This window comes from Hippocampus guttulatus, chromosome 9, assembly GCF_054856545.1.
Source record: "Hippocampus guttulatus isolate MCC_2025c chromosome 9, RoL_Hgut_1.0, whole genome shotgun sequence".
NCBI classification, from domain to species: domain Eukaryota; kingdom Metazoa; phylum Chordata; class Actinopteri; order Syngnathiformes; family Syngnathidae; genus Hippocampus; species Hippocampus guttulatus.
In genome coordinates, this window is record NC_141269.1 from 10,248,766 (window position 1) to 10,268,634 (window position 19,869).

Below are 19,869 nucleotides of genomic sequence, written 5' to 3' on the forward strand. Positions count from 1 at the left end.
TATAAACTACATTTAATTATAAAACAGGAAAAAGACAGAAAAATAATTTCATGGTAGTATTTACCATTTATGCACTCCAGGGTGAAGTAAAGTCACATACTTGGACAAACAAAAGAATTCAACTCAAATGAAACTATGCAAAGGTTCCTGACCAGGCTTGGTGGAGCAGGTTACACTACATAATCGCCATTTCATTTGGTCCATCAGAAAAAGATGAGCCTTGTAACAAAGAAGTCCAAGCCATTAAAGAGTCACCTAAACATTAGTTCAGAAAAATCCAACGTTCCATGCAGTGTCTTGTACTGATATTTAAAGCTGTTCATTAGTATTTACAAAGTACACGTTTGATGGGCTAGGGGAGAGCATAATGTTCAGTACAATGGTGCCCTGACTTACGATTGACCACTCTAGTAACTCAAAACACTTCTCAAATCGTCTCTCTGTTGAAATGAATGGAAATGCAAATATTCCATTCCAGACCCAAATTTGACTCCTTTATGGAGTGCATGCTTTGGCCACCAAGGGGAGTTTAATGGAGGGCAAACGTTTCACAACTGAATCAGTACACTGCAATAATAATATTAATAAATATCCATCTGAGTAGTGACATTGTCTTTGTTGTTGCACCATTTGTGCTACAATATCTGTTTCTTAAAGCGTTGCAAGACCGCCACTGATGCTGTTTATTAGCTGTTCTATGGCATTGTGCGTTACCATTAAGCTAGCAGACCTTCATAGGGATGTGGTTATTAAATTGACAAATGTTTTTTTGTGGGGAGTTGGGGGGTTATGTTTAGCCTGAGAGTAAATTTAACTAGAAGTGACTTTAAAAAGCTTGAAGCTTCTTTCTTGAATTGTTTATGTCTGCCAAACTGGTCACCAAATCTCCCCCCAAAAAATCGAATGTTGGGTCACTCGTAAGTCGTGGTACCACTGTATACAGAATATTGAGGAAGAAGCCAAGAGTCACATGGGAGGATTTTTACCAGGGAATTTAATAAGCAATAGTCTTACCGGATTAAAATTTCTGTAAAATGTCCATGATTTTTTTTTTCCTTAAAAATGTCTCCACAAAAGAAGCGCAGCGTAGCGTGACAAAACAAAGAAAAATCAAAAGGGGGAAAACATGGGCAAGTTTAAGACCTACATACAATGAGCTTCAAATGATAACTACAGCGTGTTTAGAACCTTCTAGGATGTCATGATAGTCCACGTGTGGATAAAATGTAGATCTGTGCGACGGATTAAAAAAAACAAAAAGGTCCATAAACGTCCAGGAAGTTAGCAAGAGGAACATGTATGATGGCATGGGAGGCTTTGAAAAAAATCGGGTCCCCCAACAGTTGTGGCTCCACTCCTTTACCTTGAACAAAACAAGCATAACGGAAAAGTCAGCCCTTTTGTTAAAATCTGACAAGTGTTGCCGTCCAATTAGAATCTTCTATGTCCAGTCCATGACAACTGTGACTTTCTTTTAAAATGCTCTTTATTCTGTGCCAGTAACAGGTTGAAATCTTTCCTGCTTTTAAAATGGATTCTCCATTGACAAGTGTCCACAAAAATTTTGCTCCATGGTTTGTTAGTGCCGATAGCTAAGGACAGTCAACTTCATTTGTATCAATAATCGTCACAATTAATATTTCCTCATACAGTGGCCTGAGATGTGCATTTACTCAAGAGCAGAGAATACCAGGCCATCTATTGAGGTGAAGCATTTATTGCAGGGTGTAGGGGCGTGCTTTATCTTATATTAATGTTTTTTGACACTGTACATTTGCACTCAAAATTATAAATGGCACTTTAACGTATGTAATACTAGACGCATTGACACTCTCTCTCTCTCTCCCCCTGTCAACGGTGAAATGAGTTTGTTGTTCCTGGACACGTTTTCATTCACCATTGACAAAATGCCATTGTATTGAACTGTTACTTGAGTCGACACTTGGATAGAAACACACAATGTTAGCTCGTCTTTGTTGGACCCTTACCTCTGCAGATCCATCTGTCTATTTGTCCCATCGTCATTCTGTTGCTTTGACACCTTGATGGACTCTGCTGGATTGGAGTTGGGCTCCGCTCCCCTCTTCTTGCCTCTTGCGGCCCCGCCACCTGCCGATGCCGTCTCTTTGCTTGCCGCTGCAGGAGAAGTGGCGACAGCCGCTTTGGGTGGCCGGCCACGCCGTTTCGCTGGTTGCGCATCCGTTCCAGCATCGGCAGCCATGTTCTTACTCACCTCGATCTACAACAGCAGGAGAAGGCAGAGTGAATATACTGTATAGTACGAGCTGTACTTGTTGCCAATCAATACCTCTCACAGTGCATACCTTCTTTATGTCTTCCTTGATGACTGGGTTCTCATTGTTTTCTTGTGTTTGACTCTCTGCAGGCTCTGTGGCTGTGATGCTTTTACTGCAAGTTTAGAAGCACAAAGATAAATGGCACATGGCTTTCAACTGCCAGTGTGTTTGTATTTATTGCAGACCAGTTGCGGCTGCTGGTCAGTCAAGGAAGGAAAGCTTTTTTTTTTTCACCCCCGGCTTACATCAATAATGTGTATATTTAAATCTAAATTCTACCCTCCCTTGCTTTTCAAGAAAATGATCTCATCGACAACATTCATATTACCTACTTTGTTGTGGTTTGGTTGTTTATTTGGGTATGGTGCACTGCAGACAATACATTTCCAGACAATAATGAGTATGTGGTAATAAGAGCCCAAAAGGAGTACGGTGAAGCAGAAGAATAGCGATGCCTTTCCCACCACACATCATGCAGTACAGCAGGGGTGACCAAACTTTGTGACTGCATATTAACATGAAAAATAAAAATATTACATACAGTAGAAATTAAAATACGATGTCCACATCCCTGCAGTACAGCTGTCAGCTGATCAATCTTAGCATTTGGTGTTGTGGATTGTAAGATCCCTCGAGTTATATACTTATTAAAAAGAAGTGCCATGAGGTGTCGCTACTCGTTGGGGGAAGAAACTGCAGAGTGATAGAAGAGTCGCCAAACGGAATGCGAATCGTATTTAACAAAGACAAAGTTGCTGGTGATCGGTGAACTCTTTGCATCAGTTCTGAACACATTTGAACCAATTAAAACACACTTTTTAAAAATACAACTGTAAGGGGGAAGGGGGGCACTATACAATAGTTAGGAGAGTGTACCTGTTCTTGTTGACAGTGGAGGAGTTAAGCGGCGAGGAGTTGGTGCTGGTATTACTTGTATCGGAGACTACCTGGGTCTTAAAGATCTTCCTGCCCGGTACAGTTAGAGTTTTGTTGACAGTCACCAACACCGGAGCTTGTTTAGGCTGCAGAACAAAGACAACGGACAAGGTTGGCTATACTAAACGCTTCTACAGCGGTTTAGCTTGTTAAAACAAAACCTTAGACTTCACAAACAGTCACATCTTTTTAGCGGTTGTGCACACATTTCAAGGTCTCAGAAAGTGAATGACTGGTTGTTATGCAGAATGGTTATCCACCAACAACCCTCATGTGACCACTGCCACCAGAGACGGCAGGAAATGGGAGGACTCCACAGCTTAAATGTCAATTGTGATTACACTCTCAGATATTGTGCTTTCATACTGCATGTCTGGAGTGTTTCAGGTGCAACATTGTAGCCGCAGACATCACTTTCAAACGCTCTGAAACAACTTTACCAATGTTTTGCAACATTCACCTTTCCTGTAAGCAGCATTTGTCGCATTTCTCCTGACAAATAGTCTTTGTCATTTTTGAAATCCTGATGAAAAAGAAGAGAGAGAAAAGAAAACGAGAGTAAAAGACAATATACTATGTCTGCTGTGAATTACTGCACAATCAAATGTATGTGAAGTGTGTTGTCACAAGAAAATCAACAGTGTCATTCAAAGGCGAAGTGACGTGTGTTTTCATTGCCTTGTCTAGCGCTAGGAAGAATGTGGGGCATATAACAGGGTCGCTTGGACAGTCCAGGTGACACGCGGTGCTCTTGTTAGCGATGACGAAGAGAGCAACGTCACACACGATATACAGCTTCTGAAAATGTAACACCACACCATGAGGAAAGACTACAAAATAACATCTCTGTGCCAATATTAGTTGGTTCCTTCGCATTTGTTGCTGTGTGTACCTCGTTGGCTTTGGTGTCTTCAGGACATTGTGCATCTTTGGTCCGTTTGATGTTCTCCACCATTTTCCTCAGGAAGGCGTGACTATTATTCTCATTCTTGGTCATCAGCACCTCCAGCATGAACCACAGACACCTGAGCGCAAAGTAAAAAACGTGGCTCAGTAGCAGTCACTTAAAAGCAAACCGCACAAAAATGTATCACCCGCTACACACTCTTTAATGTCTTTGAGCTGGTCATATTCCTGCGGTTTCGTGAAGTCTGGGTCATGAGCCAACAGGTGGATCATGAAAGGAACAACATACTCTGGAAGGAAGGAGACCATTTTTTCTGTGAAAAGAAAGATCAGCTGAGTGATCATAGTGATCTTTAAGACCATGTTATGTCGACATGTGACCAAGTTTACCCTGAGTGAGCGAGTTCTGCTTTATGTATTCTCTGCGCACTGAGATGTTCTTGAGTAGGCACTGTCGGGCGTGGGCGCGGCGCTCCTTCACCGGGTCTTTGGCACACAGGGCGAAGACAGCCAGGTACTCCAGTGGCAGGGAGAGTTTAGCTAGAGCCAAGTGCAACTTCTGAGCAAAGATCTGACGCACCTGGTAGCACTCATCCTGCATGCAGAAGGAAACTCTTCATTAGGTACAATGCAAGAGCATTAAATGCAAGAGCTGTATCAAAAACAACACTGTTCCAAATATGGCTCAGTTTTGATTGACACTGTCAGAGGTATTAAACGAACCGTGTTTGTTGATGAGGTAGACTGGTGGTGAAGAATTACATTGCATCTCACAGGGCTATGAACTTGATGTAACTACCGGTACATGGGAGTCAGAATATGAGAAACACCTCCAATTGTGAGTTCAGTTCTACCTTGCGGCAAATATAAACGCCTGTCGCAAATATCTACGAAATGGTGTTCCCACCAAGAAATGCAGCCCACTAATACTGTACGTTTGTGAAATGCCAAATAAAGAATAGACTGACATTGATAACAAGGCCACACAGCTGGAACTGTTCAGGCGTGATGATTTCATGGTAACAGGGCTCCTGGGCTAGCTTCATAATGGCGCCACCTGCGGCCAGCCTTAGACGAGACATGTCTGATTTGCTGCAGTGAAAAAGAAATGGCAAGAAAAAAACAACCCAAAATTAATTACTACAAGAGCAGTGGTCCCCAACCACTAGGTCATTTGGTAGCAGGCCGGGCAGATAGATTGAGGAGGGGGAAAAAAATGTAGGGGAACATATACAGGTATGTCCGAATCAGAAGTATTTGTCAGCAGGTCGTTGACTTGAACGTTACCTGATCTTTTTTTGCTCTGTTAGGTCTCCCTCGCTAACCAGCATTGCTGACAGCAAGCGTAACGTGGAGTTTGCTGATTTGGACTGATTGTTCTTCATTCCTAGTAACCAACGCACTAGCAGCTTGATGGCCTGGACCTAAGATCAGATGAACACAAATGATTAGATGAATAGTGAGGCACGGGGAGCATGTATTGCTTTCATGTGCCTCTTTCATTGCACAAGCAATATATCCCACTTACACCTAAAAGGTCTAATTTATCCAATGAAATCAGCTACAGCTGGGCAATATGACAGAAAAGTTATACGTACGATGTAACGATTTCATATTGGTTGATTAAAAAACAACTGTTTTTGGGCACATTGTAATGCAGTTTAACGTGCCAAGTTGCTGCTCTTGCAGTGCACTGGAAATGCTTATTTGCCGGAGACCCAAAGCAGTATGATAGCATCCTTGATAGTTACATTCAAATTCCTTCAATGTTCATACAATGCAAGTGTCGTGAACTAATACACTCTCGCAATGCAGTCACGACCATTGACCAACCACTAGATTTTTTTAGTGGGCTCATTATTGCCATATTCTGTTCATATTGTACTTGTCTGATTATGAGAAAGGGCGCGCTGGGCAAGTCACTTTGATGCCCGTGCACTACTGTGCACGTGTGTTTGGAGGGGCATTCATTTCCGAATGCAGCCAGCACTAGCATTGGCACACCGTGTCCTCACTCTAGTCAGTGTGCCTCGTGCGGGCACCGGCACTCCATTTTTGGGGTACTCTATATTCCAAAATGCCAAATTTGAGCAACAGACAGGGTTTCTGAATGGTTAGAGGGAATGTGCTCGCTTTGAGAGTATTTCCAGACGCGCCCTGGAGCGCGATGCTGAGGGCCGGACACTTGCGCTCTAACAAGTCTAGAACAGGGAGCTCCGGTACTGCTCAACGTCATATCCATCCGGAGGTGTTTAATCCAAATGATCAGCTCATCAGCAAGCTTTATAGGAGCCTGTTAATGATCCTGATCATTTGAATCACGTGTGTTGCAGCAAGGAGACATGGAAAACATACAGGACACCGGCCCCCGAGCACCAGACTTTTGACACCTGTGCTTTAAAGTGTAGGTGTGTGTGTGTGTGTGTCTCTCACCTTAGCTAGAACTTCAGGTGAAACTTCTTCATCAGTGGTCCACAGCTTACCATTCTTGTTTCCCACCGACTAAAAACACAAAAAAACAATATAAACCTAAGCTTTATTTCTAACATAATACTACCACTTCTTTAAAGCAGTTATCCATAATCAACCGTTATAAAATGGAAACACGTTGCACACACCCTGTCATTCATGAGGAGGTCTTTGACGATGAAGTTAGCCACTATTGACTTCATTGGTGAGGCAAACTGATCTGGTGCCAACATGGAGATGTGGCCTAGTGACACAAGCGGTGTGATGAGCTGCTCAGGAACGTCTGCGTTTAGACTCCGCGAGAGAGGCTGGAGGTATGGAGGACATGTAACGCATCAAGATTTTCTTTTATTCGAGAAAGCATCTCAAAAATGGAGGATTTGTTTTTGGTCCTTTACCTCAAAAATTTGAGCCAACTGCACTTCCTTGTTGTTGAAGATGGCATGTATACAGTGGACGGCCTGCTTGGCCTGATGAGGTGTCCCCCTCTTAGCTTTCTGATGTAGAATGGGAATTAAGGTCCTGATGGATGCATAAGATAATTTATGAGTAAGGAGACAAATCAGCATTGGGGTAGGTTCGCTGTGTCACGTAATACATACGATCTTATCTGTGGTAGTTCCGTCTCAATTTTCTGTCCAGTATTCCTGAATATCTGGATCGCTGCCTCAGCCACCTTGTCATCTTCCATTTTCAGACACTGGAGAAGAGACTCATAGGTCTCTGATGAGTGGAATGCTGTGGGGTGGGTGAACGACAGAACCTAAAAGGAGTAATAAGACTGGTTAATTAACACCGAAGTCAACTTCGCCTTGGAAAGAATTAGGATTGTTTTAGGGAATCCTAATCATGACAGATGATCAATTTGCAATGAATCAATTGGGGAAAAAAATGATCGAAAAATGAAATGGGATGACTTTCTAGTATCATGTACCTTGAGTAGCTCCAAGCCTGAGCGGATGGCTGTATCAGGGGTAACACCCTCTTCATCATCATCTGCTGTGCCTTCAATTGACTTGTTGAGCAGTTTTACCAAAGCACTAAATACAAAAAAAGGCCTTGGTTATCAAAAGTTAAAAAAAAAAAAACGTAGGCTTTTACAACAATTACAAAGTGGTATTAATATATGATCTATTCAGCCACAGTGGTCTGTCCCAATGGTGTTTTTCCATCATGCAGAAAGGGTTAACCTTCAAACCTTGCTGATAAAGCAGTTACACTTCCCCACCACACGGTGTCTCACTGAATGAGAAAAGCCAGTTGATGGTGTGTCGGTGTTAACACAAAGGCAAACATGAGCATGAAGCTATTGAATCTCAAGTTTCATAGGTTCAACCGTGCTCCTACTTACAGTGCACTTCCATTTGTGCACCACAGAGAATTTCACAGGCGATGAATTTTGTTTTTTTTCCTTATCATACTTTTTCACACCTGATGGCCTCTGAGTCGATGTGGACTGGGGCAATGCGTTCGAGCAGGAACTTAACCATCTCCAAGAAAGGATTGGTCGGTTGTTTGGGAAACGTTAACTTCCGAGTGATCTCCCTCTGTAGAAAACAACAAATGATTGTGCTTTAATGTGGTAAATTTGTCAGATTCTAGATTAAGGCCAAGTATATACATACAATACATCCATATTTATGATGGTGTGACTGTTTATATGGCAGTTTTGTATTCATACCAGCGAGATTTGAAAATATGGAGAGAATAGGAAAAAAATAGCTCATGGATTGGTTAGGTGTCACAGCATTTTTAAGTTTTTACAATGTCAACGTTTTACACTAACGCTGATTAAATCACCATTCATTCATTCATCTTCCGAACCATTTCATCCTCACTAGGGTCGCGGGGGTGCTGTAGCCTATCCCAGCAATATTCGGGCAGTAGGCCATGCCTTTGGCATATACATTGCAAAACAGCAAGCGATATACTATGAAAGATGCAGCGTTCCACATTCTCTCACCACACAAATCTCCGCCTGTTTGCAAGAGCAAGTCGGACTGATGAGGATCTCAAGTTGAGCTCTGAGCTTCTCATCGTCACCAAGAACCTGATTGAACTTTTTCATAAAATCTTGAGCTTTCCCCGCATCTGGCAGGTTCTCTGAAAAATGCAAAGAAGAAAAAAAGCCTTGATTTATTTGGCAGTTATTGACTATAATGAAAACAGCAGTTTTTGAGTAGATGGGTTACTGACTTGCAATATTCATCAGCTTCCCAAACATGGCACTGTTATTGGTTTCAGACTAAAGGAGAGAGGAAAATTGGGTTACATCTACATCCGTGCTCGAAGCAAGATGAAGATCCTTTGATTCAACGCACCACAGGCAGTTTGTGAAGGTCAAGCAGCTCTTTAACCAAGCCCCTCAGCATATTCTGACACTTCCACATCTCATTCAAAGCCCTACAAAAGAATAAAAGACAAGGAACAAGTTAGCCACAATGGTGGACAACTATAGCTTTTGTTCTGCTGAGTAATCAAAATTGTATTATGTATCGTGAAATTTGGCCCGAACGGGGGATGTCCGAATCACACTTTATCACCCAAGTCTGAATCAGATTCTTTTGTTTAAAGTATCTGCCAATACTTAGGCAATGCGTTCAGAAAAAAAGAGGTTGCATCAAATTTAAAATTAATATAAAAATACATATACAGACATGTATATATGTCAAATTGTATGTTTTTTATATACATTTATAAAATATGGACTATTCCACCTCATCAGTGCCAATTGTTCTTTGTCACACTCTCAAAATACACTCGGTTTTCCTTTCATTTTTATAAGCACTAAATTTGATGATAAACATATTCAACAACTCACAATGTGTATTGGTGCATCTCAAACCTTTTTTTGTATTAGTGGGGGTTTTTTTAGCATAAAAAATGACCAAATGGAGGAACGATAGCCATGGCATTTATTGTAATAGAGTGCCAACTTTAAACCTAATACATATCAATGTGGAGGTCGCTTTCCAAAAATGTATTTTCATCTTATTGCCTGGCGACGCAAATGGCACTAATTTGGTGGAATCGCCCATATAAGCGTAAAACTTTAGAGCACAATTGATTTGCTCAATGCTAAACGATACATTTACATCATCACTTGTAGGCTTGTGCAGGCTAAAGTGAAGGGTCCACACAGCTGCATAGTTGTTGGGTGTGTGCATGACTTCTCAGGCTGATATTAGGAATTATGATGTCATATCAAGAATCATAGGTTGACTGTTGTCTCAGAACGTCTCGTGTTCGATCTTCGAGGTTCCACTGTACTTTGTCCAGAAAACAGATATGTAAAACTAATAGGTGCAGGATTACTGACTTGACAGCGTTGGTGTCCAGGCAGGCATACAGGTAATAGAGACATTTCATCTTCTCTTCTGTTTCAAGGCTGTGGGGGACCATGAACTGGGCAAAGATCTTTTCAACTAGTAACCTGCAGAACAGAAATTGAGACCTTCAGAGGACAAACTGGAGAGTCCTTGTTACATTTCATTATCTTCACACAAATCAAGATTCTAAGGTGCATTTAAAAAAAAAGTTTCATCTTCCTGACTATAAAGTCATAGAGATACATTTTTATTTGATTTGATGAAAATATGCTCTCTTACTTATCATCGATGCTGTTCTGGTAATAGATGTGCAACAGCTTGTCTTTGATCCAGCTGATCATCAGAGCAGACTCCTTCCCCGCCTCGTGGTGTAAACAGTATTTTTTATAAAGCTGAGCCAGGCCCATCATCGCCTCCTTGCGCACTCGCCACTGGCAGGAGTAAAACAAACGTGAGAAACATGCTCAATATACTCCGTTTCACGTTCATGCATATATTGAAGAATAATGTGACCGTGACATTATGTTACACTGCTGCATTTATCTCACCCTCTTGTCCAGCGTCCTCTCTCTTACGAAGCCCAATAGCTGGTCATTGACCAAATTAAGATCCTTCTTCCCAGCATTGATGATGGTGACTATGACATCATGACGAATGGCCTCCTCGGGGTCATGGGAACGCACTTTCAAGAACTCTTAAATCAGGTGTTTGGAGAGAGAAATAGACTGAATTAGCCAGAGAAAACCAAAGTAATCCACTCGGTATGTAAAGAAAACATCAAGGCATGTGCACACCTGTGAGGTCTCTGGCCAGGTCTGGGTGGTTCATGAGACAGTGGCTGGCAAACTTCACACACTCTAACCTCACCGGGACATGGATGTCATTGAACCTGGACAACACAAGTTACTCATGAACTAGTTTATAGTGAATGAAGGAGAATGTAGATAGATAAATGTTTGAATTGGCATCTTTTCCAACATGGTAGCTTTTTCCAGAGCAGTAAACGCAACATCAACAACACATCACCGTCACAGCAAAATTCACTATAGGAAAACATTCATACTGCACTGATCGTCATGCCTGCATGAATATAGTCACAAAGAATATCCAATAATGAATATCCTTCACTGATTGCTCCTGAGGCTACCCAGCATTTTGCAGAGCCCCTATGTAGGTACTTATACAAGCACTTAAAATGCCCATTAATGGACAATTGGGGGGAGATTCCTCAGCTCTCTGTGGCACCAGATTGCATAAACCTGTATATTACAATGTACCTCAAACTATGACTCAAATGCATTAAATTACAGTATTTTAATTTACATTTTCAACTAGAAGCAGTTCAGCGGCTGCATAGGTTCCACACAACTCACCGGCCTAAGAAGCACTGCCATAGAGGTCTGTTATGTGAGGCAAGCTCGGAGTCTTTGGCCCCAAACAATTTAGCTAGCAAGCGTACAACAGCCAAACGCTCTTCTCCGTCATTGCTCTGCAAACGACAAAAACATGTATGGTGGGTTACATTTTTTCATACTTTATCTATACTGTATATGCATAAATAAATTATATTACTAGACAATAGGAAAAAAAAGATAAATTAATCAGAGTGAACTTGTGAAGTGTAAAGTTAATAGCGAGTGTGTGTGCGTGGGTCTGGGCCAGTAACCTTGAGTTTGAATTCCAGTTGTGGCATAACAGAGGTAAGCAGCAAAGGATCAATTGCAAAGAGCTCTTGGATGAGGTCAAAAACATGCTCCGACAGGTCACTGACAGAGGATTTACCCATCACGAGAACCTGATTAAAGAACTGAAGAAAAAACAAAACATTAAATGACATTTATTTAACAAGACCAAAAGAAAAAAATAAACGCTACGAGGTTGATAGCCAAAATACCGAAGATTAAGTAGAGTATACATGCAGCCACATACATTTGCAATGCACGTTTCTATGGTCTGGACGGTTCTCTTCAGGATAGTCTTTGCAAGATCATACGCTTGTTTGTTCAGATTCTGTACAAAAAAAAGTTAACATAGTGGTGAAAATTATACAACATTACCTTTTGCTTCTTAAATAAATCCCAAATGACTTGAATGAATGAATGAAGACATTGAAATATTGAAAAAGCATTTCAGGTGTAACTTCTCACCTTGTGTGCAGGGATGAGGTTAATAAGGATGCTATCCAACAGTTCCTGTGTGACTCCATCTCCCTCCAGGATGATAGAACACATCAGGTCCATCATGTGCATCTGCACTTTCTGATTGTGGCTGTTGCTGCCAGAAGGAAAGAGGAAGACACACACGGGTGGGTGGACCACAAATAAATTGTCTTTGAAATTATTCATAAGTTTTAACACAGTGTTCAGTCAGCACAGTTAACCCACGTATTGGTAGGGAATAGGGGTTGAGCTTGACTGCAAATAGCAGATTTCCACCAATAGCTGATTTTCTTGTGAAAGTGACTAATTGCATATTGTAGTTTTTCTTATTCAAAATGGCTACACAAAAAAATCTCCCAAGTTAAAAGCATTACAGAAATTATTATTATTAAATTTATCTTATCTGATTCTTTGTTATTTTAAAAGGAACATTAAACAGGTCATTGGCTCACAGGATTAAGTATTTCATTCTATCAGGACATCCATCGGTCATCATTATATAAATCTATATCCTTGGTTGCATGTTTGGGCCCTGACTAACTTCAAGCAAGCATTCACACTGTATTCTGTTCTGTTCTCATTGTAGCAAAAATAAACAAAAGCAAAAATGACAACTCAAAACACGTGTTGAATATTATGAATCAATAGAGGTCTTACTTGATCACAGAGAAGAGGGTTTTGAAAAGCTGGGTGAAGATCTCATTACAGTCTTCAAGTTCAAAGCATATGTTATATGATTTAACCCATGCCAAATTCTACAAGAAGAGAGAAGAAATCCATAAACACTCTATTGAAACATTTGTGCATTATTTAGTCTGTGCGTATTTTAAATAACAAATCTGAGTATCACCTCCAGAAGATAAAAATATCTGTTAAACTGAGGGCTCTTGGTGTCTTCCAGTCCCTTTAACTGTCTAGTGATAAAGAGGAAGATGTCCTGCAGACAGAAGCACAAATCACTTGTTCAGCCAAAATGTCTCCACAGATTCTCATTGTAGTGTGCAAGATTATAACCACTGTCAAAAGCGGGCTCCTTGCCTTGAGTTTGTCATGTGAGGTGTAGGGGGCCTCGGGGGCATAGATCCTGAAGATGTCAGCCAGACAGCAGGCGACGAGCAGCCGCACATCTTTATTGGGGTTCCTGAGGAAGAACTCTGAGGCAAGGTGGAGTGCGAGACCAAGATACTGCTGCTTCTCCTCTTCGGAATCTTGATCCATGTCCATGTAGGTTTTGACCACCATCTGTGCAGCATTGAAATAGTGACAAAATGTGAGACGGAATTTATTTGAGTGCTTAAACTCCAAACCGCCATGATTGGGTTTGGGGGCCATTCTGTACAAATGCATTTAAAAAAACAAACAAAAAACAGTTAAAAAAAAAAGTATGTTTTGTAAATAGAGATACACAATTCTCGGGCCGATATTAGGAATGATGACTTCATGTGAATAAATTAAATAACACTTAAAAAAAGGCTCAAATAGAAAGAAGAAAAATCCAAGAATGAAGATGAAAATCCAATGAAGCTCTCCTTTGTTTTTGGTGCGCTCCTTTCCATTGAATACAGCCTAAAATAAACTGTCCTCCTCTGAGCTTGTGCAGGACAAACATAATAAGGTGTGTGGGATTTTTCTGTGACCAAATTAAGCATTGACCTCACACTCAAGAAACATGACACGATTGTGTGGTATTACTTCACTGTTTTAGAGGAAGGCATCTCGTGTGCTATTTGCACCAAATGTTCTGCAAACATTCAATGAAAAGGGCGGGGGAACAAAAATGAGCTCAACACAAGAAATCTTATCAGCCACTTAAAACATTGCCATCGCTACAACAGTGCAAAAAAAGTGAAAAGAATTCAACATGAACATGAATTGGTTAGTGCATAAATCATGCAGTTACATGCAGACAAGAGGCAATTCACCAGCCTGCTTCAATGCATTGGAGTGATTTAGGGGAGTACTGTCGTATGGGCGAGCAAATGAAGCAGACAGACATTTGTAGGAATGGGGGGATGGGTAAACAGAGTCCACAGCACCACTTGTACGCCTTTGTGTACAAGCAGTCACAAATTGCCTGCTGCCCACACGGAGGAATTAGGGTGTACACTGGATGAATGTATTATACAGCTCTCTCTCAGATATACAGTATTACACATGACTGCAAGGTTAAAATAATAAAGAGGAAAAAAATTATGGTTTCGTATTTGTTTACAGTGTTTGACAATGTTCGGTAAAGTAAATAACAAATCCATTTAGATGCCCAAACTAAAAGCAGCTGATCAGATAAACTATGTTTCAACTGATAATTATTCTCGCACTTGACCATTGACACAACTGAGGGCACAGTTACCTCGCAAAACGACCTATTACAAACACCTTTGAAACTCTAAGCCTTGTTGAAAACGTTCACGTAAAAGATGGAAGCAATGTCAAAACCATCCCTTTTTTATACTGACACGCAAAAACAATTAAACTCTGAAATATTCCAGCTGCCCCAATCACTGAAAATGGTGCATGTGTCAACCCCCACAATGCACGTTGATTCTGTTACATGTGCATCGATTATATTCAGTCACGAAATGGAAATTGATCAGTCTTTCAATAAGTAAGGCAGTAAAAGGTAGGAAAGTGAACACATTTTGCCCTTCAAGTAGAAACAACAGTATTTCCGTGCAGTGTTGGTGTTAAAATACTACTTGCAACCAAAGCCAATTTTGCTAACCAAAGCCAATTTTGCCAACCAAACTGAACTAAAAGCCAGACTAAAATCACAGCTGTGCCAGAGACCCTCAACGTGGCTAAAGAAATATTTTTTCAAAAGTGTGTTTGAAGGAGGCAGATTTGTAGCATGGGGATGTGACGTAACAAATGCAAGTAGAGTGACTCGATAGACATTGATTTTTTTTTTTATTTGGGCTTCAGGATGACTTCACGTTCATTCAAGGTAAAGGAAAACCCTTGTCGGATCGACACCAACATGTTTTTCCAACCAGACCCACTTTTATGAACTCTAGACTGCTGGATTGAACTGAGACACTGTTTTATCATCTCTTTTTAGGAAGAAGTCATTTTTTTACGTGACATATTGAATTAAGTTTGATGCATAAAGCAAAACCACAAATGGGAGTAAAAACATGTTTTCTAGCAAGGATGCAAGCATATTGTATTCACATTCATGATAGAATGAGACAATAATACTGTAAGATTTACAGACAGCTGATTATATTAATTTTACTTACTAGTGGGGATGTCCTGATCACGTTTTTGCACCCTAGTCCGAGTCAATATGCTGATACAGAGTTCTGTTCCAATACCTCGGCAATGGATTAAGGGGGAGGGGGGCAGTGCATCCAAATATATATACATAATTTTAAAACAAAACTACCGCAACATAACACCTTTTATTTGTCTAGCAGAGCAGTGGTTTAAACCAAGTCAAGCATCCCCGCCCCCTTGGACACATCAGTTTCGCTGCCAAATGAAGTGCTCAATTTGCAGACATTGCAAGTTTCTGTGGCGCTGTTTCTGCTTTCCACATTAAAATATTTCCACACAGCACTCAGTGTCATTGTTACACCGCACTAGCGTCACTTTAGATTTCCAGCGACAACAACCAAAACATCCCCAACTGCGTTTACTTATTTCTCTATCTGTGTGTGTCACTCAGTGCCTTTCATTGCAGACCACAAACGCCAGTCACCCAAGGCTCATACTTTACAGCCGGCAGACAACTGGAGACCAGCCTGGGTTCAGTGCTGCGTCCCGTCCTCCTTCTCTAAACACTGCACCTTACAGATCAAACCAATAACTGAATCATAATATATGTTGCATTTTCTGCAATGTCAATGAGAAATAATGTCCTGTTTTTAAAGAGTAAAGGGATGGAAATGTGAATGTCAGGTTTTTTAAAAATCTGATTCATTAATTAGTCAAAAGACAGACTGATTAATCAATTATTAAAAATAATTGTGAGTGAGAAGCTGTAAAACCAGAAAATGTGCAGCTAATCCACGTGATCAGTGTCTGAATCGCTATCGCAGTCTCACTCATGGATAATCGTCATCAGAATTGGCAGCATCAAAGCCTGATCCAAACACCCCTAGTATAGAGGCTGTCTGGGATCCTGATACACTCAATGCCCGGGTTCGCAAATATTGTCTGTCTAATATTGTCATGATTCCTTTGCCGAGATAATCCATCCACCTCACAGGTGTGGCGACTAAAGAAGCTGATTAGACAGCACGAATAATACACAGATGTGCCTTAGGCTGCCCCCAAAAAAAGCCCATTCTAAAATGTGTTCTTTTACCGAAATGGATATCCAGGGGCATGACCACCATTTTCCGAACACCGTGTAACACGTCTCCTTCGCATAGGCTTGACCACTTGTGCCATTCATCCCCAATCATCATCTCATGTTGCAGCATCATAACGCATGATCCCCATGCTGCAAGAAGTCTTTACAGCATTTCTGAAATCTGAAAACAAACCGGTTCTTGCATGACCAGCATACCCACTGGTCATGTCACCCATTATCATGTTTATGATGATCTGGATACAGAAGCATCACTGCTACAGAAGAGGAGTGGACCAACAATTGACAGGTCACAAAAAACATTATCAACTCTATGTATAAGGCAAATGATGGTAATAAAATAAAGCTTTCTAATAAGCATCTTGATATGCCATATCTGTGACGTGGATGGATTGTCTATATCAGCAAAGGAGAGGCGCTCACTGACAGATTAAAAAACAAATTTGGACAAAAATTGATTTTTTTTTTTGTTCAGAGAAAAAGTCTCAGATCTTCACGTTTAGCTCGTGAGAATGAGAGCAAAAACATGTTCTATTTTTATCTAGCTATCTATCTTTATTATGTTTATATTCCGTTTCGGTGTGTACAAGTACATGTTAATTCATATACAGCTTCCAACAGTAGCATAGTGTTGCTCCACATGAGGAAAGACCAAGTCAAACCGACATGACTGAGAAAAGTCACAAAGATGCTGATGCATTCTGTGTAGGGTTATGAATGCAAAGCAACATACTCTTTCATATCACAGAATGATTGCAGGGTAAACACTAAAATGCACAATAATGAAAAAGCTTTATTAGCCCCTTCCAACTTTTATACACACACGCATAACTTTATTGTTGACTGCACAAAGAACCAAGTGGCACAAGTCCGACAAACTATCTGAGGTAATGCTAAAACCTATAAAAAGGTATGACTTGATCAGTATTATTAAGCACTCACGTGTCAAAAATTGGCCACCAAAATACTGGTTATGGCCTATTCTGTGGCTTGAGCACCTTGAATTATCTCATTTGTGATCTGTGCCCTACTACTGACTGATGACCAATGTTACACACACCTGTTGCACCACATAGGTTCCAGTTATTCAAAATCCATAGGTCAACCGGTGTGGAAGAGGACCGACGGATGGATGTTTGTCTTTATGATCACACAATACTCTCATATTTCCATGTTTGTCAGAGCTGCACAGTTTAAATGGATCCATCTATCCTCCTCTACACTGCTTATCCTCATCAGTGTTGTGGGTGAGCTGAAGCTCATCTCATCAGATGATGTTTGGCGAGAGGAGAGAAACGTTTTGTGGCATTTAATAATTAATTAGTAATTATAACAACATAATTGTACAAGTCCAGGGTTCGAGAACCTGTCCTCCGTAAAAGATGGGCTATCTTTTACGGAGGACTTGATCGGAAAAACAGGTTTTCAAATCTTGTACCAGTTTGTAAAATTAGATGTGAGTTTTGGCATGGTGCCAGAGGCCATCCAAGGCGAAGTACAGTCCGAGCAAGTGAAGACATTTGCGTACCTTCAACCGTTTGACCACCTCATCGTTGCTGATTTTATCCGTTATCTCTTTGACTCCGGGAGGATAGCAGATCTTGCCGTCGCCCGCCGATTTCTGCTGTTGCGGGAACTCCATGGTGGTGGACGTCGAAACCAAGCGGTCTTCTACTGGCCTCTATGGGCCGGAAAACAAAAGTTCAGCAGGGCTATGCTACAACACTTACAAAAAACTCATTTTGAGCACTATTTCACTCTCTAAACGTTCCATTCCCAACACACGCGCCTCGTATGGCTTGGTACTATTTTAAGGTTGGAGGATGACGAACAGTTTTAAGTTACAAAGCCAATACTCAAGCAGATATATGCATATGGACATTAGCTTACAAGCTAATGTCCAGCTGTAGCTCAGTCCCAGGTTTCTTTAATGCAACTAAAAGCACCGTTTTGCGATTAAGAGCGGCGCATAAACAACAGGAGTCGCATCCAAACGTACTAAGTCGTCCGAAGAAACAAATGTAATAGCACACACGACTCGCCTGTGTGTACTACTGTCACACAGGTTATCAAATGGGCCAGCGATCGAGCTTTGGAGCAAAACAGCATTGGCATTTAGCGGGAAGCGCGGTTCGCTGCTAGCAGCTAGTAGCTGCTACATACAGTGTGTTAGCGACTAGCCGGGCTAGTTGCTAGTGTTAGGCCGCAAACTATTAAGGTAACCATCACATCTCCCTCCTCAGACAACCACTGAGGAAGTCAAGTATGCTTTCACCGAAGCATGAAACATCCACACCGGCAAATAGAACCAGAACTTTCCAACAAATGCAACAACTTTAGTAAGTTTAAAAATTTAGCAAATTTACTTGACGCTCTCTTTTTGGACTTCAACTCATCTGCCTCTCGTTAACATGCGAAGGGCTGCTACCGTTGCCCTGAGCTCTCCTCTAACACCAGTAACTTGCGTCCACGGACGATTCAAAGCACATGAAAAAATGCTACACGCGGATGTTTCCAAACAGCGCGAGTATAATCACAGCCGATTTGCACAACAACTGTTTTCCGGTATTTACCTTTCGAGTGGGCCGATTTAATTCATTAGTCTGACACAGGTTGGATCTAGTTTTCCGCACAAAGCTCTCTGTCCGTTCAGTTTGTGCTATCTGTGAGACGACTGAGTGAAGAGCGCCCCCGTTTGGCTCAAGTGAATACTACAGTTCCAAATACCTGGCGGACCACAAGACGACAGCTTATTTTTTCCCGCCGTTGAGCCAAGACACATTCAGTGTTTTACATTTGAAAGTAAAATCTCACGGAACACCATCAAAAAAACAATCCAAAAAAGTGATACACAGGTCATTTATCAAGCAAGTTCTGACATCGAGTCAAAGAGATTTTGGTTTTTCTGCCTGTCACGACACATTATTGGCATAGATCGATGAACAAAAATAAACTATTTGTAGTAAACATTCACCCATTTTTCCGATCCGCTTTATCCTCACACGGGGGCGGGGGTGCTGGAGCCTATCCCAGCCGTCTTCGGGCAGTGGGCGGGGGGCACCCTGAACCGGTTGCCAGCCAATCGCAGGGCACACACAGACGAACAACCATCCACGTTCACACTTTGGAATGCTCAATCAGCCCGCCTTGAATATTTTTGGAATGTAAGAGGAAATCGGAGAAAACCCACGCAAGCACGGGGAGAGCATGCAAACTCCACACAGGAAGGCCGGAGCTGGAATTGAACCCGGTATCTCTGCACTGTGAGGTCAACGTGCTCACCACTCGACTACCGGGCCGCCCTTGTAGGGCATATGGATTGTTATTTAATTTTATGGCATTGTCGACGCAATTTTCCAGTAATTGCTTAACTGGCTGCCTTTCGAGCTAGATGGTTTACGTTAATCATATTTCCTGCAGGATGATAGTATTTCAGGTTTTTGCAATCTTTTATTTTG

General features: G+C 41.3%; 1 protein-coding gene across 2 annotated transcripts; it reads right to left on the reverse strand.

Annotated features, from left to right (window-relative positions):
* On the reverse strand, positions 1–19,078 carry pds5a (PDS5 cohesin associated factor A). 2 transcript variants are annotated; one of them, XM_086120448.1, is made up of 33 exons: positions 18,985–19,078; positions 17,940–18,092; positions 13,135–13,338; positions 12,947–13,033; positions 12,754–12,851; positions 12,085–12,211; positions 11,867–11,947; positions 11,604–11,744; positions 11,311–11,426; positions 10,732–10,826; positions 10,486–10,631; positions 10,217–10,368; positions 9,928–10,041; positions 8,930–9,011; positions 8,805–8,853; positions 8,572–8,711; positions 8,040–8,155; positions 7,543–7,648; positions 7,211–7,371; positions 7,007–7,130; positions 6,758–6,916; positions 6,573–6,641; positions 5,427–5,563; positions 5,108–5,231; positions 4,530–4,734; positions 4,339–4,453; positions 4,126–4,258; positions 3,912–4,031; positions 3,694–3,756; positions 3,174–3,319; positions 2,325–2,409; positions 1,989–2,239; positions 1–1,363 (listed from the first exon to the last, which is right to left on the reverse strand). In XM_086120448.1, exons 2-33 carry the CDS (start codon positions 18,051–18,053, stop codon positions 1,360–1,362), a joined length of 3,864 nt encoding a protein of 1,287 aa, XP_085976574.1. In that variant the 5' UTR covers positions 18,054–18,092; positions 18,985–19,078; the 3' UTR covers positions 1–1,359. The 2 variants fall into 2 exon arrangements, with proteins under 2 accessions (XP_085976574.1, XP_085976575.1); XM_086120449.1 differs by lacking the exon at positions 1–1,363 and having other exon boundaries at positions 1,985–2,239.
* Between the last annotated feature and the right edge of the window lie 791 nt (positions 19,079–19,869).

What these genes read in the sequence shown, in the direction of transcription:
- pds5a (XM_086120448.1), bottom strand. Translation starts at nt 18,053, where the DNA reads ATGGAGTTCCCGCAACAGCAGAAATCGGCGGGCGACGGCAAGATCTGC. An exon ending in AGGTGGTCAAACGGTTGAAG is followed by an intron (nt 13,339 to 17,939) that starts GTACGCAAATGT and finishes AATGCTGCACAG; the next exon opens with ATGGTGGTCAAAACCTACAT. An exon ending in ACCTCCTCATGAATGACAGG is followed by an intron (nt 6,642 to 6,757) that starts GTGTGTGCAACG and finishes TTGTGTTTTTAG; the next exon opens with TCGGTGGGAAACAAGAATGG.